The sequence below is a fragment of the Bubalus kerabau genome, chromosome 14 (genome assembly GCF_029407905.1).
Source record: "Bubalus kerabau isolate K-KA32 ecotype Philippines breed swamp buffalo chromosome 14, PCC_UOA_SB_1v2, whole genome shotgun sequence".
NCBI classification, from domain to species: domain Eukaryota; kingdom Metazoa; phylum Chordata; class Mammalia; order Artiodactyla; family Bovidae; genus Bubalus; species Bubalus kerabau.
Window position 1 is genome coordinate 53,361,629 of NC_073637.1, and position 22,178 is coordinate 53,383,806.

General features: G+C 34.8%; 1 protein-coding gene across 3 annotated transcripts in view; it reads left to right on the forward strand.

Moving 5' to 3' along the window:
* The window catches only part of CSMD3 (CUB and Sushi multiple domains 3), a 1,475,959-nt gene that overhangs the window by 327,699 nt on the left and 1,126,082 nt on the right, over nt 1-22,178 (forward strand). For all 3 annotated transcript variants that reach the window (XM_055546406.1, XM_055546407.1, XM_055546408.1), the window contains exon 4: nt 3,948-4,142. In XM_055546406.1, coding sequence (XP_055402381.1) covers nt 3,948-4,142 — 195 coding nt within the window. The remainder of the gene's footprint in view (nt 1-3,947; nt 4,143-22,178) is intronic.

Sequence of the window (22,178 nt, forward strand, 5' to 3'; positions counted from 1 at the left end):
TCCCGGAATTTACTCAAACTCACGTCCATCGAGTCAGTGATGCCATCCAGCCATTTCATCCTCTGTTGTCCCCTTTTCCTCCTGCCCGCAATCCCTCCCAGCATCAGATTACTTTGCAACGTGTATTACTGAGCCTAACTCTCCATGTATATCTTCGTTTTCTCTTGAAATTCAAACTCTTGATTGCTGGTAGAAGCAGTGTTTAAAAATTAGTCTATCTTACCTAGTTTTACAACTCTTATAGTAATGACAAAAAGCTAATTTTATGTAAAAGTTCATATTGCAACACTATTTAGAAAAATCAAGAATAAAACATGAATGTTTAATCAGAATATAGCATTTTTATTTTTAGTATAAATTTATTTATTTTAATTGGAGGTTAACTACTTTACAATATAAATTTATTTATTTTAATTGGAGGTTAATTACTTTACAATATTGTATTGGTTTTGCCATACATCAACATGAATCCGCTACAGGTATCCCATGGACAGAGGAGCCTGATGGGCTACACACCATTGGGTTGCAGAGTTGGAGAGTAGCCCACCATTTAAAAAAATGCTATATATATACAGAATATATATATATATATATATATATATATATATATATATATATTCCAGGCAAGAATGCTGGCGTGGGTTGCCATTTCCTACTCCAGGGAATCTTCTGGATCAAACCACATCTGTCTCACTACATCTCCTGTATTGACAGATAGATTCTTTACCACTATCACTATCCAGGAAGCATATAATTCTTCCAGCTAATAACATATATTTCTTGGCTCTGCATTTTAAAATGGACATAAACAGCATAGAGAGAGAAGTCCCAAATTAAAGGGTTGGGAGGGGACAAAAAATAGAAACCATGAGCAATGGCTATACAATTGGGATCTATTAAACCTGAATGTGAAAGTTCTTAATAATGTGTTCATGAATTCCTCAATGTACAGACGATGACGGGTAGGTTATTTTTAATGAAGGTCAAAGAACAAGGGCAAACAATAGCAGCAGTTTCCTGAAGAGGAGAACCAGATATATTTTGGATTTTTTTTTTTAACTTAATTTTGAAACAGCCTAAATTATTATCTGTCTTTTGTTTTCGATATAATTCAGCCACAAGGCAAGAGGTAAGATTAGGTAATCTTTAAAACTCGGATCAGTGTTATTATTCATTCAGTGATTCACTTCATATGTTTTCTTTTTGCTTTAGTACTTTTTTCTGTGTAATGTTTATTTGTTCATGTAAATAAAAGTTAAATTTGAGCATAGCAACTATTTAGAGCCTTTTTCTTTCCTTCCTTTCATTTCTACACCTAAAGCTTCTTGTGAAATAATTTGGAAACTCCTTTTTCCCTAGATATAAAAGTTCATGATAATTGAAGTCCTGACCTCAATTATTTCTTGGGGGGTGAGAGGGAAGGAATGGATTGATTCTAAAAACACAAGTTGTAGTTTCATTAAAAGTATTTCCTTTTTCTTTACTATATTCAAGGGATTGAATTCTTAACTCATTTCATCGAAACTTATGAACCTCCCCTCTCTTGCAGCAAACAGCTCATCTATTAATCAACTAAATTTTCTTGAAAATTAACTATTCCAAAATAAATTGTTCATTTCAAAAATATTTTGTAAAGAATGAAAATTTACAGGAAATAAATGTGTTAAATTTTACTGAAAATGAACTATAGAATTTGCCTTTATGAAATGGTTAAGTGAAATATTAAAAATCATTAACCATGGTTACAGATACTTACAATATTTTGCAAATAGTATATAATGTATAATGTATATAATGTTTATAATGTATAATTAAATGCTAAGGTAGCTTAATGAATTACCTGTTATTTATAGAAACCATTGATATTTAATTAATAATAGTAAGTTCTTTGCATATCTAGGTTTGAGAACTTTAAATAATTGCTTTAAACTAAAAGTATATACTTTATTTCTAAGGTATATAAGGAAAGTTCTATGAATCTTCAATACTTCTTTCACTGATTGACCTCATTTGAAATTCATCACTGATTTTTTCTTTTCAGTACCATTGAAAAAATTAAACAAACAAAAAATTTTTTCACTTAAGAAATACTCTCAAAAGTACCATGTGCATATTATGGGTAAAAATATAAAATTTCAATTTTGTTTACTGCACTAATTATCAATAAATGATTGTTGATTTTATACAATTGCTACTACATTTTATAAAGTGTTTTTTATTTTGGTATTTTTACTTAATATTTTTATTGATAAATCCCATGGACGGAGGAGCCTGGTAGGCTGCATTCCATGGGGTCGCTAAGAGTCGGGCACGACTGAGCGACTTCACTTTCACTTTTCACTTTCATACATTGGAGAAGGAAATGGCAACCCACTCCAGTATTCTTTCCTGGAGAATCCCAGGGACGGAGGAGCCTGGTGAGCTGTCTTCTACGGGGTCGCAGAGAGTCGGACACGACTGAAGCGACTTAGCAGCAGCAGCATTATAATGGTTTATAATTATTTGATTTAACATAAAGTGATATCATCCACTTTACTAACTGAACAAATAGGATGAATATCAGGTTTAATTGGAAATATACTTTATTTTTGCATTGCAGTGTCTTTTTTAGCTTTTTATTTTGCAATAATTTTAGACTTACAGGTAAATTATGAAAATAGTACAGGGCTCCCATATACATACTCTTATCCAGCTTTCCTTAATATTAGTTAATTAATTACCTAGTTAATTACAATTTGTATAATACTTTTAACTAAATCAAAGTTAACTTTACTCAAACTGGACTATCTTTTAGTCCGTTTATTCCTTACTATTTGTATTTCTGTTGATCATGATTTGTAGTATAAATGTAAATAATCTAGTAGAAAATTTAGGAAATACTATTCCCCCCTAACTTCATTAAATTCTATAACTTCTACTTCTATAAAACGTTTCTATTTTTTCTCTTAAAGTGAAAATGTATTTTTCTCTAGAATGAATATAATTTTTAAAAAATCTCTTATATTTGTATACTTGTATACTTTAAGCATAAACTAATAAAATAACAAAGTAACAGATGAATATCAGTCAGTTTCCAGATATTTTGCATATTGATCTACTTAAAACTCACAACTGTATGCACTTGTTATGATAATTCTCATTATATTCTCAAGGTTAAACGCATATTAGAGCTTAAATTCTAGCCCAGTCTCTTGAATTTCACAAATATGTCATTTAAGTGAAAAAATGTTTCCACCCAAAATGTATATAAATATTTTCAGATGAATGTTCATGGTTTAAGGTTAAGTAGAAGCATCAAAGTAATGGAGAGTTTATTGATGAAACTTGATTTTTATATTACTATGTTAGTAGAATGTAACATTGAAGAAGCCACATAAATGATATTGCTCTTTTTAATTGTCTGTGAAATGTGATTTATTTTTTGTTTAGTTGCTCAGTTGTGTCTGACTCTTTTGTGACCCCATGGACTGTAACCCACTAGGCTCCTCTGTCCATGGGATTTCCCAGGCAAGACTATTGGAGTGGGTTGCTATTTCCTTCTCCAGGCGATCTTCCTGACTCAGGGCTAAAACCTGATTGTAAAGTATGAGTAATAAATATTAATTTAAAAAATTGCTACAAAAATAATATAAAATATCTAAACCCAAGGATAGAACTCAGGTGTTAAATATGAATAATAAATCCTAATTTAAAGAATTGTTACAAACTTAATAAAAAATATCTAAATTTTTCTAGCATGAAGATAGGCATGTAATACCTATTCAGTAAAATTTTGTTCCTTTTCCATACTTCTCTGTTGATGTAATTGAAATAGAGGACATTTCCATTATTTTGTAAATCTTCTTAAAAGGAAAAAGGACATCTGTATCTACATGTAATTTTATAAATCTAAAACATAAAAATATGTATTAAAATAACTGTAAACTCCTTTTCCTTCTATTCTGTAGAATTGCAGAGTAGCTCTTGTGGAAATCCAGGAGTTCCACCCAAAGGTGTGCTATATGGGACAAGATTTGATGTTGGAGACAAGATCCGCTACAGCTGTGTAACTGGGTATATCCTCGATGGCCACCCTCAACTCACCTGTATAGCCAATTCAGTCAATACAGCCTCATGGGATTTTCCTGTTCCTATCTGTAGAGGTAAAGAAAAAAATAATGCTTATCTTTATGTTGACTGAATATTGCTTTGCCATAATGAAAATATTTTAAGAATGAGTGATATATATTTGCAAAACATATTTAGTGCTTGTTTCTTTTATAAAATCTGAGGCTTAGAAAAAAATAAGCACATACAGTATATGACAGATTAAGGAAAATACTTGACAACATTACTTGTGAAATAAGACAGTGGATTACATTATATATGTATGTATTTATGCATACATTGTGTATACATGTCAATATTTATATTAGAAAAACATACAGAGTTTATGATGCATAGAACTTTAGACTGTCATAACTTTGTTTTCATTTTTTAATATTAACTGAATTTATTAATCTTTTAAAGATTTCTGGTAGGTGAATTAGCTTGGGAATGTGTAAAATTAAGAATGCTGTATAGTTTATTATTAATAATGATAAGGATCACTTGTATTATGGGAAAGCATAGTGATATACTAATGAGAACAAAGATTCAAAGTACATAACCTAGAAGATAGAACATATTCAACTTTAGTGGAATTTGTGCAAGAATTTTGTTGTGGTTGTTCAACTATTTGTGGCCCCATGGACTGCAGCACACCAGGCTCTTCCATCCTCCACTACTGTTCAAAGTTTGCTCAAACTCATGTTCAGTGACTCAGTGACGCTATGTAATAATCTTATCCTCTGCTGCCCCCTTCTCCTTTTGCCTTCAATTTTTCCCAGCATCAGGATCTTTTCCATTGAGTTGGCTCTTCACATCAGGTGCCCAAAGTATTGGAGCTTCAACTTCAGCATCAGTCCTTCCAATGAATATTCAGGGTTGATTTCATTTAGGTTGGACTGGTTTGATTTCCTCACAGTCCAAGGGGACTCTTGAGAGTCTTCTCCAGCACCATAATTCAAAAGCATCAATTCTTTGGTGTTCAGCATTCTTTATGGCCCAACTCTCACATCTGTACATAACTACTGGAAAAACCATAGCTTTGACTATATGGACCTTTCTCTGCAACGTGATGTCTCTGCTTTTTATATTCTGATTTGCAGCAGTGATTTCCACCATTCTGTCTTCCAGGTAACTTACCATATTTTCCTACTCAGTTATTCTACTGTTGAATCCTTCTAGTATATTGCTAATCTCTGTTTGTTTGTTCTTTAGTTCTTCTTAGTTCAGTTCAGTTCAGTGGCTCAGTCGTGTCTGACTCTTTGCTCCCCTATGGACTATAGCACACCAGGCTTGCCTGTTCATCACCAACTTCCCAGAATTTGCTCAAACTCATGTCCGTCGAGTCGGTCATGCCATCCAACCATCTAATGATGCCAAAGTCCATCATTAGTTCTTCTTGGTCTTTGCTAATTATTTCTTGCATCTTCTCCATTCTCTTCCAAAATCCTGGACCATCTTATCTGTCATTATTCAGAATTCTTTTTTCTGGAAGGTTTCCTATCTCTACTTCATTCCGTTGTCTTTCTGGGAATTTATCTTGTTCCTTCATCTGGGACATAATACTATTCTTTTCATATTAGTTAACTTTCTGTTATTGTGGTATTCATTTTGGAGGTTGCTGTCTCTGCTTTTTAATATGTTATCCTGTCTAGGTTTGTCTTAGCTTTCCTTCTAGGGAGCAAGCATATATTAATTTAATGGCTGCAGTCACCATCCACAGTGGTTTTGGAGTCCAAGGAAGTAAGTTCTGTCACTGCTTCCACTTTTTCCCCTTCTATTTGTCATGAAGTGATGGGAAAGGATGCCATGATTATAGTTTTTTAATGTTGGATTTAAGCCAGTTTTTTTCACTCTTTTCTTTCACCCTTATCAAGAGGCTTTTTAGTTCCTCTTCACTTTCTGTTATTAAAGTGGTATCATTGTTTCTGTCCTTTATTGTGCCCATCCTTGCATGAAATGTTCCCTTAATGCCTCCAATTTTCTATAAAAGATATGTAGTCTTTCTCATCTGTTGTTTTCCTCTATTTCTTTGCATTGTTCATTTAAAAAAGCTTTCTTAATTCTCCTTCTATTCTCTGAATCTCTGCATTCAGTTGGATATATCTTTCCCTTTCTCCCCTGCATGCTGCTTGTCTTCTTAACTCAGCTATTTGTAAAGCCTCGTCAAACAACCACTTTGCCTTTTTGCATTTCTTTTTCTTTCAGATATTTTTGGTTACTACCTCCTGTATAATGTTAACAAACCTCCATCCATAGTTCTTCGGATACTTTGTCTACCAGATCTAATCCCTTGAATCTATTCATCACCTCCAGTGTATAATTATAAGGGATTTGATTTAGGTAACACCTGAATGGTTTAGTGGGTTTTTTTCTACTTCTTTCCATTTAAACCTGAATTTTGAAATAAGGAGCTCATGATCTGAGAAACAGTCATTCTAGGTATTGTTTCTACCGACTCTATAGAGTTTCTCCTTCTTCAGCTACAAAGTACCTAATCAATCTGATCAGTTTTGACCATCTGGTGACATCCATGTGTACTCATCTCTTGGGTTGTTGGAAATGAGTCTTTGCTATGACCAGTGCGTTCTCTTAACAAAACTCTGTTAGCTTTTGCCCTGCTTCATTTTGTACTCTAAGACCAAACTTGCCTGTTATTCTGGTATCACTTGCATTCCTACTTTTGCAACCCAACCAGAAATTCTTTGGAAAAATCATAATCTCCAATCCTTCTTCCATTTTTTGAACAGGTTTTGTTCTTGTTGAGTTTTATAATTGCTCCTTTATATTTTGGATTAGTTCAGTTCAGTCGCTCAGTCATTCCTGACTCTTTGTGACCCCATGAACCATAGCATGCCAGGGCTCCCTGTCCAACACAAACTCCCGGAGTCCTCCCAAATCCATGTCCATTGAGTCGATGATGCCATTCAACCATCTCAACCTCTGTTGTCCCCTTCTCCTCCTGCCCTCAATCATTCCCAGCATCAGGGTCTTTTCCAATGAGTCAGCTCTTCGCATCAGGTGGCCAAAGTATTGGAGTTTCAGCTTCAACATCAGTCTTTCCAATGAACACCCAGGACTGATCTCCTTTAGGATGGACTGGTTGGATCTCCTCCCAGTCCAAGGGACTCTCAAGAGTCTTCTCCAACACCACAGTTCAAAAGCATCAATTCTTCAGCACTCAGCTTTTTTATAGTCCAACTGTCACATCCATACATGACCATTGGAAAAACCATAGCCTTGACTAGATGGACCGTTGTTGGTAAAGTGATATCTCTACTTTTTAATATGCTGTCTGGGTTGGTCATAACTTTCCTTCCAAGGAGAAAGTGTCTTTTAATTTCATGGCTGCAGGCACCATCTGCAGTGATTTTGAAACCCAGAAAAATAGAGTCAGCCACTGTTTCCACTGTTTCCCCATCTATTTGCCATGAAGTGATGGGACTGGATGCCACAATCTTAGTTTTCTGAATGTTGAGCTTTAAGCCAACTTTTTCACTCTCCTCTTCCATTTTCATCAAGAGGCTCTTTAGTTCTTCTTCGCTTTCTGCCATGAGGGTGGTGTTATCTGCATATCTGAGGTTACTGATATTTCTCCTGGAAATCTTGATTCCAGCTTGTGCTTCTTCCAGCCCAGTGTGTCTCATGATGTACTCATGCATATAAGTTAAATAAGCAGGGTGACAATATACAGCCTTGACGAACTCCTTTTCCTATTTGGAACCAGTCTATTGTTCCATGTCCAGTTCTAACTGTTGCTTCCTGACCTGCATACAGATTTCTCAGGAGGCAGATCAGGTGGTCTGGTATTCCCATCTCTTGAAGAATTTTCCACAGTTTATTGTGATCCACACAGTCAAAGGCTTTGGCATAGTCAATAAAACAGATATAGATGTTTTTCTGGAACTCTCTTGCTTTTGCAATGATCCGGCGGATATTGGCAATTTGATCTCTGGTTCCTCTGCCTTTTCTAAAACCAGCTTGAACATCAGGAAGTTCACAGTTCACGGATTGCTGAAACCTGGCTTGGAGAATTTTAAGCATTACTTTACTAGTGTGTGAGATGAGTGCAATTGTGCGGTAGTTTGAGCATTCTTTGACATTGCCCTTCTTTGGAATGAAAACTGACCTTTTCCAGTCCTGTGCCCACTTCTGAGTTTCCCAAATTTGCTGGCATATTGAGTGCAGTACTTTCGCAGCATCATCGTTCAGGATTTGAAATAGCTCAACTGGAATTCCATCACCTCCACTAGCTTTGTTCGTAGTGTTATTTTGGATAGTAAGCCCTTATTTAATGTAGGGTTTGCAAGTGTCTTCTCCCGTTCCATTAGGTGGTGTTTTAATTTTGTTAGTCGTTTCCTTTGCTGTTCAGAAGCATTTTAGCTTGATGTAGCCCCATTTGTTTATTTTTGCCTTCGTTTCTCTTTTCTTGAAGGCATATCCAGATAGATATTGCTAAGATCGATAACAAACTGTCTATACTGTCCATGCTTTTTTCTAGTTCTTTTATAGTTTTGAGTCTTATATTTACTCTGTAATCTACTTTGAGTTGATGATTATATATGGCAAAAAATAGTGGTCTAATTTTATTATTTTTCATTTGACTATTCAGTTTTCGCAGTGCCTTTCATCGAATACTATCCTTTGTCAATTATATCTTCTTTGCTCATTTGTTGTAAATTAATTTTCAGTATATTTGTAGGTCTATCTGGGCTCTCAATTTTATTCTGTTGAGCTCTAGGTATGATTTTCTGCCAATATTATGCTATTTTAATTATTATAGCTTTGTAATATAATTTTAAATCAGTGTGAGATCTTTATTTTTGTCCTTTTTATGGAATTGCTTTAGTCACTCTGTGTCTTTTATGGTTTCATATAAATTTTAGGACTTTTTATTCTGTTTCTGGAAAAATGTTGAAATTTTTATAGGGATTGTGTTGAAAATGTAGATTGCTCTAGGTAGCATTTTCTTTAACAATTTTTTTTTTATTACTTCTTTAGTATGGCAAAGAACCTATGAGTTATAGAGCCAAAGGTATTTTTTTAAATTTTATTTTATTTTTAAACTTTACATAATTGTATTAGTTTTGCCAAATATCAAAATGAATCTGCCACAGGTATACATGTGTTTTAATTCTTCCAACATTTTAACAGTGTTAATCCATAATAATGGAATATCTTTCCATTTCTGCCTTCTAGGCCTTCATTACATTGAAGTATTCTCTTCTATACCTATTTTGTAGAGAGATTTTTGTCATAAATGTGTGTTGAATCTTGTCAAATGCTTTTTCTGTATCTATTGAATTGTACATATGATATTTATTTTTCATTTTTTAATGTGGTATATTTGTCTGTATACACATATCTGTGTGTGTATATGTATATACTTATTCATATATTTATATATACACACCTCAACATGTATATCTCACGTTGATTTGCAGATGTTGACCCATCCATTCACTCCAGGAATAAATCCCGATTGATCAGGACTTATGATTTTTTAAATGCATTGTTGTATTAAGTTTAATATTCGTTGAGAATATTTACATATATGTTCATCAGAGAGGTTGATCTGTAATTTTCTTTTGTGTGTGTGTACTCATCTGGTTTAGGTATCAGGTTAATGTTAGTTTCATAAAATGAGTTAGGAAACATTCCTCTTTTATTTTTTTTTCGAAGAGTTTGGGAAGAATCAGTATTCAGTATTCTTTGAATACTTGGTAGAATTCACCTGTAAAGCTGTTTTGGGTCTGGAATTTTGTTTTTTTTTTGTGAGATTTCTGATTACGGTTTTAATTACCTTACCAGTTTTCAGTCTATTCAGATTTTTTTATTTCTTTATGATTTAATCTTTGGATATTGTATGATTCTAAGAATATATCCATTTCTTCCTGGTTGTGCAGTTTGTTGGTTGTTGGTGTATAGTTGCTCGTAGTATTCTTTTATAATCCTGGTGTTTTTGTGATTCTGTGATATCTTTTGTTATTTCTTCCCTTTCATTTTGGATTTTATTTATTTGAGCCTTCTTTCTTTTTTCCTTCATAATTCTAGCTAAAGCTTTATCTTTACAAATTCAGCTCTTAATTTCATTGATCATTTCTACTATGTTTTTAAATTTCAATTTATTTCTGCTCCAATCTATATTATTTTCCTCCTTCTAGGACTTTGTTCTTTTTTTCCTAGTTCTTCTAGGTGAAAAGTTAGATTGTATATTTGAAATTTTTTCTTGTTTCTTGATATAGATCTGCTTGGCTATAAACTTTCCTTTTAGTACAATATTTGATGCATCTGATAGATTTTGTTATATTTTATTTTCTTTTCCGTTGTCTCCAGGCATTTAAAAATATTTTTAATATAATTGTTTTGTATATGTTGGTACTCCTGTGCTGGGGGCATGCATATTGATAATTATTGTGTCTTCTTGATGAATTGTACCTTTTATCATTACAGTGTGTCCATCTCTATCTCTTGTTATCATTTTTGGTTTGAACTCTCTTTTGTCTCATAAGAGTATGGTTGGCTGCCATTGCATTGAGTATGGTCTTCCATCCCTTCCCTTTATGTCTATGCTCATCTTTAGAGCTGAGTTGAGTTTCCTGGAAAGCATATATTTGGGTGTTGTTTTGTATTCTGTGTACTTTGTGTTATGATTGGTGAATTCAGCCTATTTATGTTTAGGGTGATTATTGACAAATAGGGACTTAGTATTTCCATATTTTTTTTTTTCTGGTTGCTCTGTATCTTTTTTTTTTCTATTATTTCTGTCATTTTATTTTGATGATTTTCTATATTTTTCTCAGTTTCCTTTTCCTTTCTTTTTTGCATCTCTGCTCTAGATTTATTTTTATGGTTACCATGAAGTTTATGTATAACATCTAATAAGTAAAATCTTTTTTATTGAAGTATAGTTGATTTGCAGTGTTTCAGGTATAAAACAAAGTAATCCAGTTATATCTATCTATTCTTTTCCACTATAGGTTATTGTAAGATAGTGAATATAGTTTCCTGTACTATTCAGTAGGTCCTTGATTATCTATTTTATATAGAGATGTATGTCTGTTAATCACTGTTTCCCAATTTATTCTTCCTTACTTCCCCTTTGATAATGACAAGTTTGTTTTCTGTGTCTATGAGTCTAGTTCTGTTTTGTTATTAAGTTCCTTTAAATTATTTTTTTTAATTCCACATATAAGTGATATCATATATTTGTCTTTCTCAGTCTGACTTACTTTACTTAGTATAACAATCTCTAGGCCCATTCATGTTGCTACAAATGACATTATTTCATTCTTTTCAATGGCTGAGTAACATTCCATTATATATGTAATATACTATTTCATATGTATGCATATGTATATATGTGAATTTATATGTATGTATGCTGTATGCAATGTCTGCTTTATGTATTCACCTGTTGATGGACATTAGGATTGGTTCCATTTCTTGGCACTGGTAAATAGTGCTGCTGTGAACACTGGGGTATGTATGTCTTTTTGAATTAGAGTTTTAATCTTTTCTGGATATATGCCCTGGAGTGGGATTATTGGATTATATGGCAGCTCTTTTCTAAGTATTTTATGGAACCTCCATACTGTTCTTCACAGTGGCTGCACCAATTTACATTCCCATTTACCTTGTGTGAGGGATCCCTTTTCTCACATCTTCTCCAGAATTTATTAATTTTGGAATTTTTGATAATGGCCATTCCAACAGGTGTGAGAAATTTAGTTTTCATGTGCCTTTTCATTTGCCTATTGGCCATCTGTGTGTCTTCTTTGGAGAAATGTCTATTTAGGTTTTCTGTGCATTTTTTTCTTTATATTGAGTTGTATAAGCTGTTTGTATATTTTAGAAATTAACACCTTGTTGGTTGCATTGTTTGCAAATATTCTCTCCCAGTTTGTAAAATGTCTTTTCATTTTGCTTATAGTTTCCTTTAATATACAAAGGCTTTTAAGTTTAATTAATAATACATCTGATTTATTTTTGCTTTTGTTTTCTTTACCCTATGAAACAGATGCAAAAAAAAATGTGGCTGTACTTTGTATCAAAGTTTGTTTTGCCTGTGTTTTTGGTAGGAGTTTTATAATATCCAGTCTTAAATTTAGATCTTTAATACATTTTAAGTTTATTTTTATATATGGTGCTATGTTCTAATCTCGTTCATTGATGCATAACTTCAGTTTTGCATAACTGCCTATTGAAGAAACAGTCTTTTCTCTGTCATATATTCTTGCCTCCTTTGTCATAGGTTGCTGCTGCTGCTGCTATGTCGCTTCAGTTGTGATTACAATTGTGGGCATGTTTCTGGGCCCTTTTCCATTCATCTATGTGTCAGTTTTTGTGCAAGTGCTATACTGTTTTGATGACTCCAATATAGTCTGATATCAGGGAGCATGATTCTGACAGTTCTGTTCTTTCTTGAGATTGTTTTGGCTATTGAGTGTCTTTTATGTTTCCATACAGATTAAACAATTTTTGTTCCAGTTCTGTGAAACATACCATTGGTAATTTGATAGATACTGCATTGAATTTGTAGCTTGCCTTGGGTAATGTGATCATTTTAATAATATTGATTCTTCCACTCCAAGAACATAGTATATCTTATCATTTGTTTATGTGGTCTTCAATTTCTTTCATCAACATCTTATAGTTTTTGCAGTACAGTTCTTTTGTGTCTTTAGGTAGGTTTATTTGTAGGTATTTTCTTCTTCATCTTTTTTTTTTGTTTTTAGTGGAGTGTAATTGCTTTCTGCTGTTGTGTTATCTCCTGCTGTACAACAAAATGAATCAGCTGTATATATACATATATTCCATCCTCTTGATCTTCCCTCCCATTCCCCATCATAGCACTCCTCTAGGTCATCACAGAGCACTGAGCTGAGTTCCCTGTGCTATACAGCAGCTTCCCACTAGCTCCCTCTTTTACACATGGTAGTGAATATATGTCAATCCTAGTCTCTCAATTCTTCCCACCCTCTCCTTCCGCCCGGGGCCATAAGTCTTCTCTATGTCTGCATCTCTATTCCTTCCCTGAAAATATATTCACCAGTACCATTTTTCTAGATTCCATTTCTATATATGTTAAGATATGATGTTTGTTTTTCTCTTTCTGACTTATTTCACTTTGAGGAACAGACTCTAAGTTCATCTACCTGACTACAAAGGACCCAATTTCATTCCTTTGTATGACTGAGTAATATTCCTTTGTATATATGTACCTCTTCTTCTTTATCCATTCATCTTTTGATAGACATTTAGGTTGACTGCATGTTCAGGCTATTGTGAATAGTGCTTCAGTCATACATTATGGTACATATGCCTTTTTGAATAATGGTTTTCTCAGGTTTTTTTATGCCCAGTAGTGGGATTTCTGGGTCATATGGTAGTTCTATTTTTAGTTTTTCCAGGAACCTCTATACTGTTCTCCATGTTGGTTTTATCAATTTACATTCTCACCAACAGTGCAATAGTGTTCATTTTTCTCCACACCCTCTCTAGCACTTAGTGTTTGTACATTTTTTTAATGCTGTCCATTCTGAGGTGATACCTCATTGTGATTTTGATTTGCATTCCTCTGATAGTTAATGATGTTGAGCATTTTTTCATTTGTCTGTTGGCCCCCCCATATTATCATCTTTGGAGAAATTTCTATTTAGGTCCTCCACCCATTTTTTTTATTACTTATTTTTTTTTTTCCTTTTTGAATATTGAGCTGCTTGTGTATTTTTAAGATTAATCCTTTATCAATTGTGTTGTCTGCAAGTACTTTCTCCCATTCTGAGGGTTGTTGTTTTGTCTTGTCTATGGTTTCCTTTGCTTTGCTACAGCTTTTGAGTTTAATTAAGTCCCATTTATTTATTTTTGTGTTTATTTTTATTACTCTTGAAGGTGGATCAAAAAGGATCTGCGATTTAGGTCACAGAGTGTTCTGAATATATTTTCCCTAAGAGTTTTATAGTGTCTGGCCTTATTTTTATGTCTTTAAACCATTTTGAGTTTGTTTTTGTGTATGGTGTTAGAAAGTGTTCTGATTTCATTCTTTTACACGTAACTGTCCAGTTTTCACAGTACCATTTATTGAACAAGCTGTCTTTTCTCCATTTTATATTCTTTCCCCCTTTGTTAAAGATTAGTTGACCATAGGTGCATGGGTTAATCTCTGGACCTTCTATCCTATTCCATAGATCTGTATTTATGTTTTTCTGCCACTACTATGCTGTTTTGATTCCTGTATTCTGAAGTCAGGAAGCCTTGATACAGTGGTAAATGGCATTCTTTTCTTAATTTCTGTTTCTGCTATTTTGTTGTTAGTGTATAGAAATACAACAGACTTCTTTATATTAATTTTGTGTCCTGCAGCTTTACCTGATTCATTGATGAGTTCTAGTAATTTTTTGGTAGTATCTTTAGGATTTTCTGTATATAATTTAATTTGCAAACAATGACAGTTTTACATCTTCATTTCCAATTTGGTTTCCTTTTTATTTATTTTTCTTTGATTGCTGTCACTAAAGCATCCAAAACTATGTGGAATAAAGTTGGTGTAAGTGATAATTCTTGTTTTGTTCCTGATCTTAGAGGCAATGTGTTCAACTTTTCACCACTACGTATGATGTTAGCTGTGGGTTTGTTGTATATGGCCTTTATTATGTTGAGGTTTGTTACCTCTATGCTTACTTTTTAGATAGTTCTTATCATAAATGGATGTTAAATTTTACAGAAGCTTTTTCTACATCTATTGAGATGATCATATGATTTTTATTTTTCTATCGTTTAATGTGATGTGTCAACTGATTAATTTATAGATATTGAAAAATCCTTGCAACCCTGGGATAAATCTCACTTGGTCATGGAATATGATCCTTTTGATGTATTGTTAGATTTGGTTAGCTAGTATTTTGTTGAGGATTCTTGCACCCATATTCATCAGTTATATTTCCTTATAATTGTAATATTCTCTGGAGAGATTACATGCTGGGATATAAGCAAGCCTTGATAAGCTTAAGAAAACAGAAATTGTATTAAGCGTCTTTTGTGACTGTAACACTATGAGATTAGAAATGAACTGCAAGGAAAAAGCTTTAAAAAAAAGCCACAAAACATGGAGTCTAGAAAATATTCCACTAAACAACCATTAGATCACTGAAGAAATGACAAGGAAATAAAAAATACTTAGAGACAAATGAAAATGAAAACCTGATGATCCAAAACCTATGGATACAGCAAAAGAAGCTCTTGCTTACCTCAGGAAACCAGAAAACCTTCAAATAAACCGCCTAATGTTACACATAAAGCGACTAGAGAAAGAAAAACAAAACTCAAGATTAGTAGAAGGAAATAAATCATAAAGATTAGAGCAGAAATAAATGAAATAGAGACTAAAAAAGAAATAGTAGAAAAGATCAACATAACTAAATGCTGTTTCTTTGAAAAGAGCACAAAACTGAGAAACCTATAGCCAGACTCATCAAGAAAAAAAGAGAGAGGACCCAAACCAATGAAATTAGAAATGAAAAAGGAGAGGTAAGAACTGACATAACAGAAGTTGTGTGAGACTATTATAAGCAACTTTATGCCAATAATGTGCCTATATGCAAAATGCTGGGCTATGTGAATCACAGGCTGGAATCAAGATTTCCAGGAGAAATAACTACAATCTCAAATATGCAGATGATACCACTCTAATGGCAGAGAGCAAAGAGGAACTAAAGAGTCTCTTGATGAGAGTGAAAGAGGAAAGTGAAAAAGCTGGCTTAAAACTCAACATTCAGAAAATGAAGACCATGGAATCTGGTCTCATCTCTTCATGGCAAATGATGTGGAAAAATTGGAAACAATAGCAGATTTTATTTTCCTGGGCTTCAAAATCACTGAGGATGGTGACTGCAGCCATGAAATTAAAAGACATTTGCTCCTTGGAAGAAAAACTGTGACAAACAGACAGCATATTAAAAGCAGAGACGTTACTTTGCTGACAAAGATCCATCTAGTCAAAGGTATGGTTTTTCCAGTACTCATGTACAGATGTGAAAGTTGGACCATAAAGAAGGCTGAGTAACATAGAATTGATGCTTTTGAATTGTTGTGCCAAGAGAAGACTCTTGACAGTTGCTTGGACAGCATAGAGATCAAACAGTCAGTCCTAAAGGAAATCAGTCCTGAATATTCTTTGGAAGGACTGATGCTGAAGCTGAAGCTTCTACTTTGGCAGCCTGATGTGAAGAACCAACTCATTGGAAAAGATCTTGATGCAATGAAAGACTGAGGAAAAGGAGACAAAAGAGGATGAGATGATTGGTAAAAATCACTGGTTAGATGGACATGAGTTTGAGTAAACTCTGGGAGATAGTGAAGAACAGGAAAGCCTGGTGTGCTGCAGTCCATGGGGTCGCAAAGAGTTGGACATGACTTAGCAACTGAACAACAACAATAAATAACAGAAGTCCAGGACCAGTTGGCTTCAAAGGCCAATCCTTTGAATTCTGCTGTTATTTCTTTAGGTAAACTCTCCGCTCCTTTTCCCACCCCCACTTTTCTCCTTTCTCCTGTTATCCTAGATTTTTTTCATAATAGAGTTGGGTATTTCTCAAAACATTTCCTCTCCTTCCCCCACCCACTTTCTCCTCCTCATTCTTCTTTTTCTAGATTCTAATTCTCTTCTTCTGTCTTTATTATTTCTATATTTTATATTCAAGTTCACTAATTCTCTCTTCCATATGATCTGATTTGTTTCCAATGTTTTAACATTATATCTTTCATCTCATTTATTGTATTCTCAAGCTCCATAATTTCTGTTTGGTTCCTTTTAGAGTTTCAATGTCTTTGGTAAAGTATTCCCTCTGTTCAGTAATCTTATTCCTTATCCTGTTGAACTGCCTTCTTGTTGTTCACTGAGTTTCTTCATGGCAGTTATTTTGAATGATTCATTAGTTAGAATTTAAATTTGGTTTCTAGAGAATTTTTTTTTTTTTGTGATACTGTGTTACCACAATTTTTCATGGGGCTTCATGAGCTGATCTTATGCCAGACACCTTTCTCCTTTAGGTACATATTTTATTTTACCTTGATTCTAATGATTTTACAGATTAATAATTAGAGGCCTTTGTTTTGTTTTTCAATAGGTTGTGCTATAGCAATGTTTTGGGAGCTTCCTGTAGTTTTACTTGAGAATCAGTACTTTCTATTCTCTACCACCTTTGCTGGATGTGTTGCCTGGCACCTTCATTGTAGCTGCCTGTGCCTCTGTGGGCACTGGGGCCTTGCTGCTACTAGAGTTGCAATTGTAGCTGGCATCACCGCTGGGATGGCAAGAACCTAAACTGTGTCCGGGATCTCCTGAGTCTTAGGTGCTGCTATGGTGGAGAGAAGAGGGAGAGTAGGGAGCTAGCTGTAGTTTTTTTTGTCTCTACTGTATCTGGTGTTATTAGATTCATAGTTGCTGCTGCTGTGGATTGGCAGGACTGCAGTGGTAGGTATCTTAACAGCTGGAGAGACCAGTTGGAGGTTCAGCTGTCACTGCTCCCAGGTTCTGTGGCCATGGGTCCCACTGTGGCTGGGTGTGCTGGAGTCATGTATGCCTCCTTCCTTGCTACGAGGTTCTCTAGGGTTGTGGGATCAGTTACTATGGTCAAGGGTCCAGGATCTCAGTCACTGTCTCAGAGGTTCCTCTGATTCTGCCTTCTGTATGTGTTCTAGCCCACCCACATTTACATGTACAGGTGTGTGGAACTCTCCAGCATCCTGGTGTGTTGGGCCAAATCATCCTTGTTAAGTTATGGATGTTTTACTGGTTGTTGTTTGAATGGAAGAGACAAAGAGAGCATCTTGTGCCACCATGATGCAGATGGCACCCACTTGCTTCTCTTTCTATGACTGCTAATTAGCTACTACTTGCTTAAGTATTTATAGTGTATTAGGAAACTTATAAGCATATTCACTTTTAAATTTCACAGTAAGAAACTGAAGCTCTAAAATAAAAAAAAAAATATTCAAGGGTACTTATTAAATGTCAAGAACCTTGAAGAGTATGAGATTTTACTTGAGTTAGAATTAACAGTTTCTCAGATGGTGAAAGAAGACTCAAGACTCTTGGGTAAGAATCAAATCAGTGTCTTTTTATTCACAAGAGTGTCAGACAGAGCGTTAGTGTTTGTCCCATTTCTGCAAGCCCCAGTTCTCGTACAAAAGTCTGAGGCATCTGCATATTTTTTGGTAGTATATATTGTTCTAGGAAACGAATCATGAGATTAGGGACATTAAATCCTTTATAATGGACATACCTGCCCATGCTCTTCAGAGAGATCCTATCTCTTTCTCCCAAGATTTTAAACAAACTTACCTTTCATCTGATAGAAAACACCTTTTCTGTCCTCTGAGGCTACTTGCTATACAGATATCTTTGAAAAGATAGTTTTGTACAAAGAGAAAAAGGACAGTTGGTATCTCTGCTCACAAGATGTATAGAAACATGAAGATGAAGAAATGTCTGATGAAGAAATTTTTCCTGATTTGGTGTGTGGTGTATATGCCAGATTTGAACCCATTCTGTCAGGTTCCACAGCTTTAGCTCGATACCCCTTTGATACTTCAACAAAGTCATTTGCATCACTCTTCAAGAATGTTTAATGCTTAACCAGTCGCTCAGTCTTGTCCGACTCTTTGCGACCCCATGAATTTCAGCACGCCAGGCCTCCCTGTTCATCACCAACTCCCAGAGTTCACTCAGACTCATGTCCATCGAGCAGTGATGCCATCCAGCCATCTCATCCTCTGTTGTCCCCTTCTCCTCTTGCCCCTAATCCCTCCCAGCATCAGAGTCTTTTCCAATGAGTCAACTCTTCGCATGAGGTGGCCAAAGTACTGGAGTTTCAGCTTTAGCATCATTCCTTCCAAAGAAATCCCAGGGCTGATCTCCTTCAGAATGGACTGGTTGGATCTCCTTGCAGTCTAAGGGACTCTCAAGAGTCTTCTCCAACACCACAGTTCAAAAGCATCAATTCTTTGGCTCAGCTTTCTTCACAGTCCAGCTCTCACATCCATACATGACCACTGGAAAAACTATAGCCTTGACTAGATGGACCTTTGTTGGCAAAGTAGTGTCTCTGCTTTTCAATATGCTATCTAGGTTGGTCATAACCTTCCTTCCAAGGAGTAAGCGTCTTTTAATTTCATGGCTGCAGTCACCATCTGCAGTGATTTTGGAGCCCCAAAAAATAAAGTCTGATACTGTTCCCACTGTTTCCCCATCTATTTCCCATGAAGTGATGGGCCTAGATGCCATGATCTTCGTTTTCTGAATGTTGAGCTTTAAACCAACTTTTTCATTCTCCTCTTTCACTTTCATCAAGAGGCTTTTTAGTTCTTCTCCACTTTCTGTCATAAGGGTGGTGTCATCTGCATATGAGAGGTTATTGATATTTCTTACAGCAATCTTGATTCCAGCTTGTGCTTTTTCCAGCCCAGCATTTCTCATGATGTACTCTACATATAAGTTAAATAAGCAGGGTGACAATATACAGCCTTGAAGTACACCTTTTCCTATTTGGAACCAGTCTGTTGTTCCATGTCCAGTTCTAACTGTTGCTTCCTGAACTCCCTAAATATAAATAACTTATTAAGGTATTTAAAACCAAGGAGCATTTTAAGAGGTTTCAATGGAGTATTCCCAAGACTGTCTTGGAGTTAATTTCTGTTGTAGGGCTCTATCTTTTCCTTCTTCCTTTAGCTAAAAACCTATGGGGTCAGAAAGATCTGAATCAAAATACTGATTCTGCCACTTACTCACTAGGGCCTTTGAGCAAAAATTTCATTATTTTGGAAAGTGTTTATTTAGCTAAAATAGAATAAATAGATAGACAAGCTAATTCACTCAATTGTATCTGACTCTGCAGCCCCATGGACAGTCGCCCACCAGGCTCCTCTGTCTATGGGATTTCCAAAGCAAGAATACTAGAGTGGGTTGCCATTTCCTTCTCCAGGGGATCTACCTGACCCAGGGATTGAATTGTGTCTCCTTCTCTGGCAGGCAGATTCTTTACCACTGAGGCACTGGAAGCCTCACTTGATAGCATCCTGATTCTTAATAACTTTGCATGGAGCTGATAACATTGTGATGATCTGTTTATTGCTTTCCCTGGAGTTTATATATTCTCTCTTTGATGAAACACTTACCTTTAGAGAGTTATTTTGGTGATCCCTAAACATAATAGTTTAATTAAGAAAAATGAATGCCACATCAGCCTAGAGGGTATATTGCAAGGGTTTTCGTGTTTGTTCATAAGCACGATGAATTTTTCCAACACCCATCTGCTGGTATTTGTAAAGGCAATTAACTACTTACTGCCATGTTAAATAATATTCTATAAAAAAATAAATAAAATTCCTGTACTCTAAGTCTGGAATGAAAATACCTGGCATGCATACCCGTTCTGTACTCTCTCCTTTTGATAGACATTGCATGCCATTTATTCTCAGTGAGTTTTAATGTGACCTCAAAGCCCTTCTCAATTCAGTGCTTCCCACACTTCTTGCAAATTAAAGTACTTGGAAGACAAGGTGAAATGGTCTTGCTAGTCCTAGATTGACCATTCTAAAGTTCATAATGAGATTCTATATTCAGAATGGCATTTTGGTATACACAATCTGGGGCAAACTAATAAAAGTGCGTGTGAATATGACACATAAATTAAGTGTAACTCTGTGTTTTCCTTTCACATTTGCCATTACTATCTTGACAACATTATCTGGATACAAAATCTTTCACTAGCCCTATCATTTCACATAAAAGGATCTGGTCTCTTCATGTGAACCACTGTATTTTATAGTAATGAGGAAAACATTTTCTCCATGCCTTTTAATAAACAAGCAAGAGAACCATAAGTCATTTGGTAATAGGGTTTATTTTATCACATCAAAGACAGGCAAAATCCTAGTGATGTTAGGCTACAGGGAAAAAAATTACAAGTCACTTGCTGTTTCTTCATCTCTCTCAGGAAAATGTAGGCTGTTCAGTCAACAATCAGGCCAACACTTAAGCACATTTTCATGTACTCTAACCTTGTTCTGAAAGCTTTGTTTGTGTGGTTAAAAGTATGAAAATGTCCTGATTAGATTGTGTTAGCATTATGGAGCAGAGGATATGAGATTTGACTTTGAGGGTATAAGATCTGTGAGCTGATTTGCCTTCTTGCCCCATGTTACTGGAGTATTGTTTCTTTTGTCAAAACTTGAATATTTCAATTTATCTCAGGAGATTGTAAATGTTAGAGAGATTGGATTAAGTGAGATAATATTTTAAAAATATGTATATAATTCCTAGCACATAGAAGTTACTCAAAAGTTATAAATTGTTTCAAGTACATGAAAAAGTAATTTAAAAATAATATAGATCTCATGGCTGTCATTTTTGTTATATATGTATTTAGAATATTTAAAAATATCTATCACCAATTAAACATATGCCTATAGCTCCGATAATTTTGTTTTAGTCTTTGTTTTTTTTTTTTTTTTAACAAGAAAGTACAAAAGTCTGCAAAAAGTGGACTCTGGAGCAATAAAAGCTTTAGTTTGCTTTATTATTTTACATTTTAATTAATTAATTTTTGGCTGCACTTTGTCTTCATTGCAGTGCACAGGCTTTCTCTAGTTGTGGCAAGCAGCAGCTGCTCTCTTCACTGCAGTAAGCAGGTTTCTTCTTGCAGTGGCTTGTCTTGTTGTGGAGCGTGGCCTCTAGACCGTGTGGGTTCATAGTTGTGGCAGATGGTCTTAGTTGACTTCTGGCATATGGAATCTCTGGACCAAGGATCAAACTTGTGTCCCCTGCATTGGCAGGAAGATTGTTAACCACTGGACCACCAGGAAAGAGTTGGTTTGCTTTACATCTCTGGCATTGAGAAGATGTAGAATCTTTATGTGGGTATTTAGTGTTTCAGATCTCAGTTTTATCACCTGTGTAATAGAGGGATCCTTATTATTTGATATTTTATTTGATATATAAAATATAAACTATTTTTATGCAAAATACCAAATCTATAATATTCAATGAGTAGTGATTACTACCTTACTTCTATTGTCATCATCAAAACGTG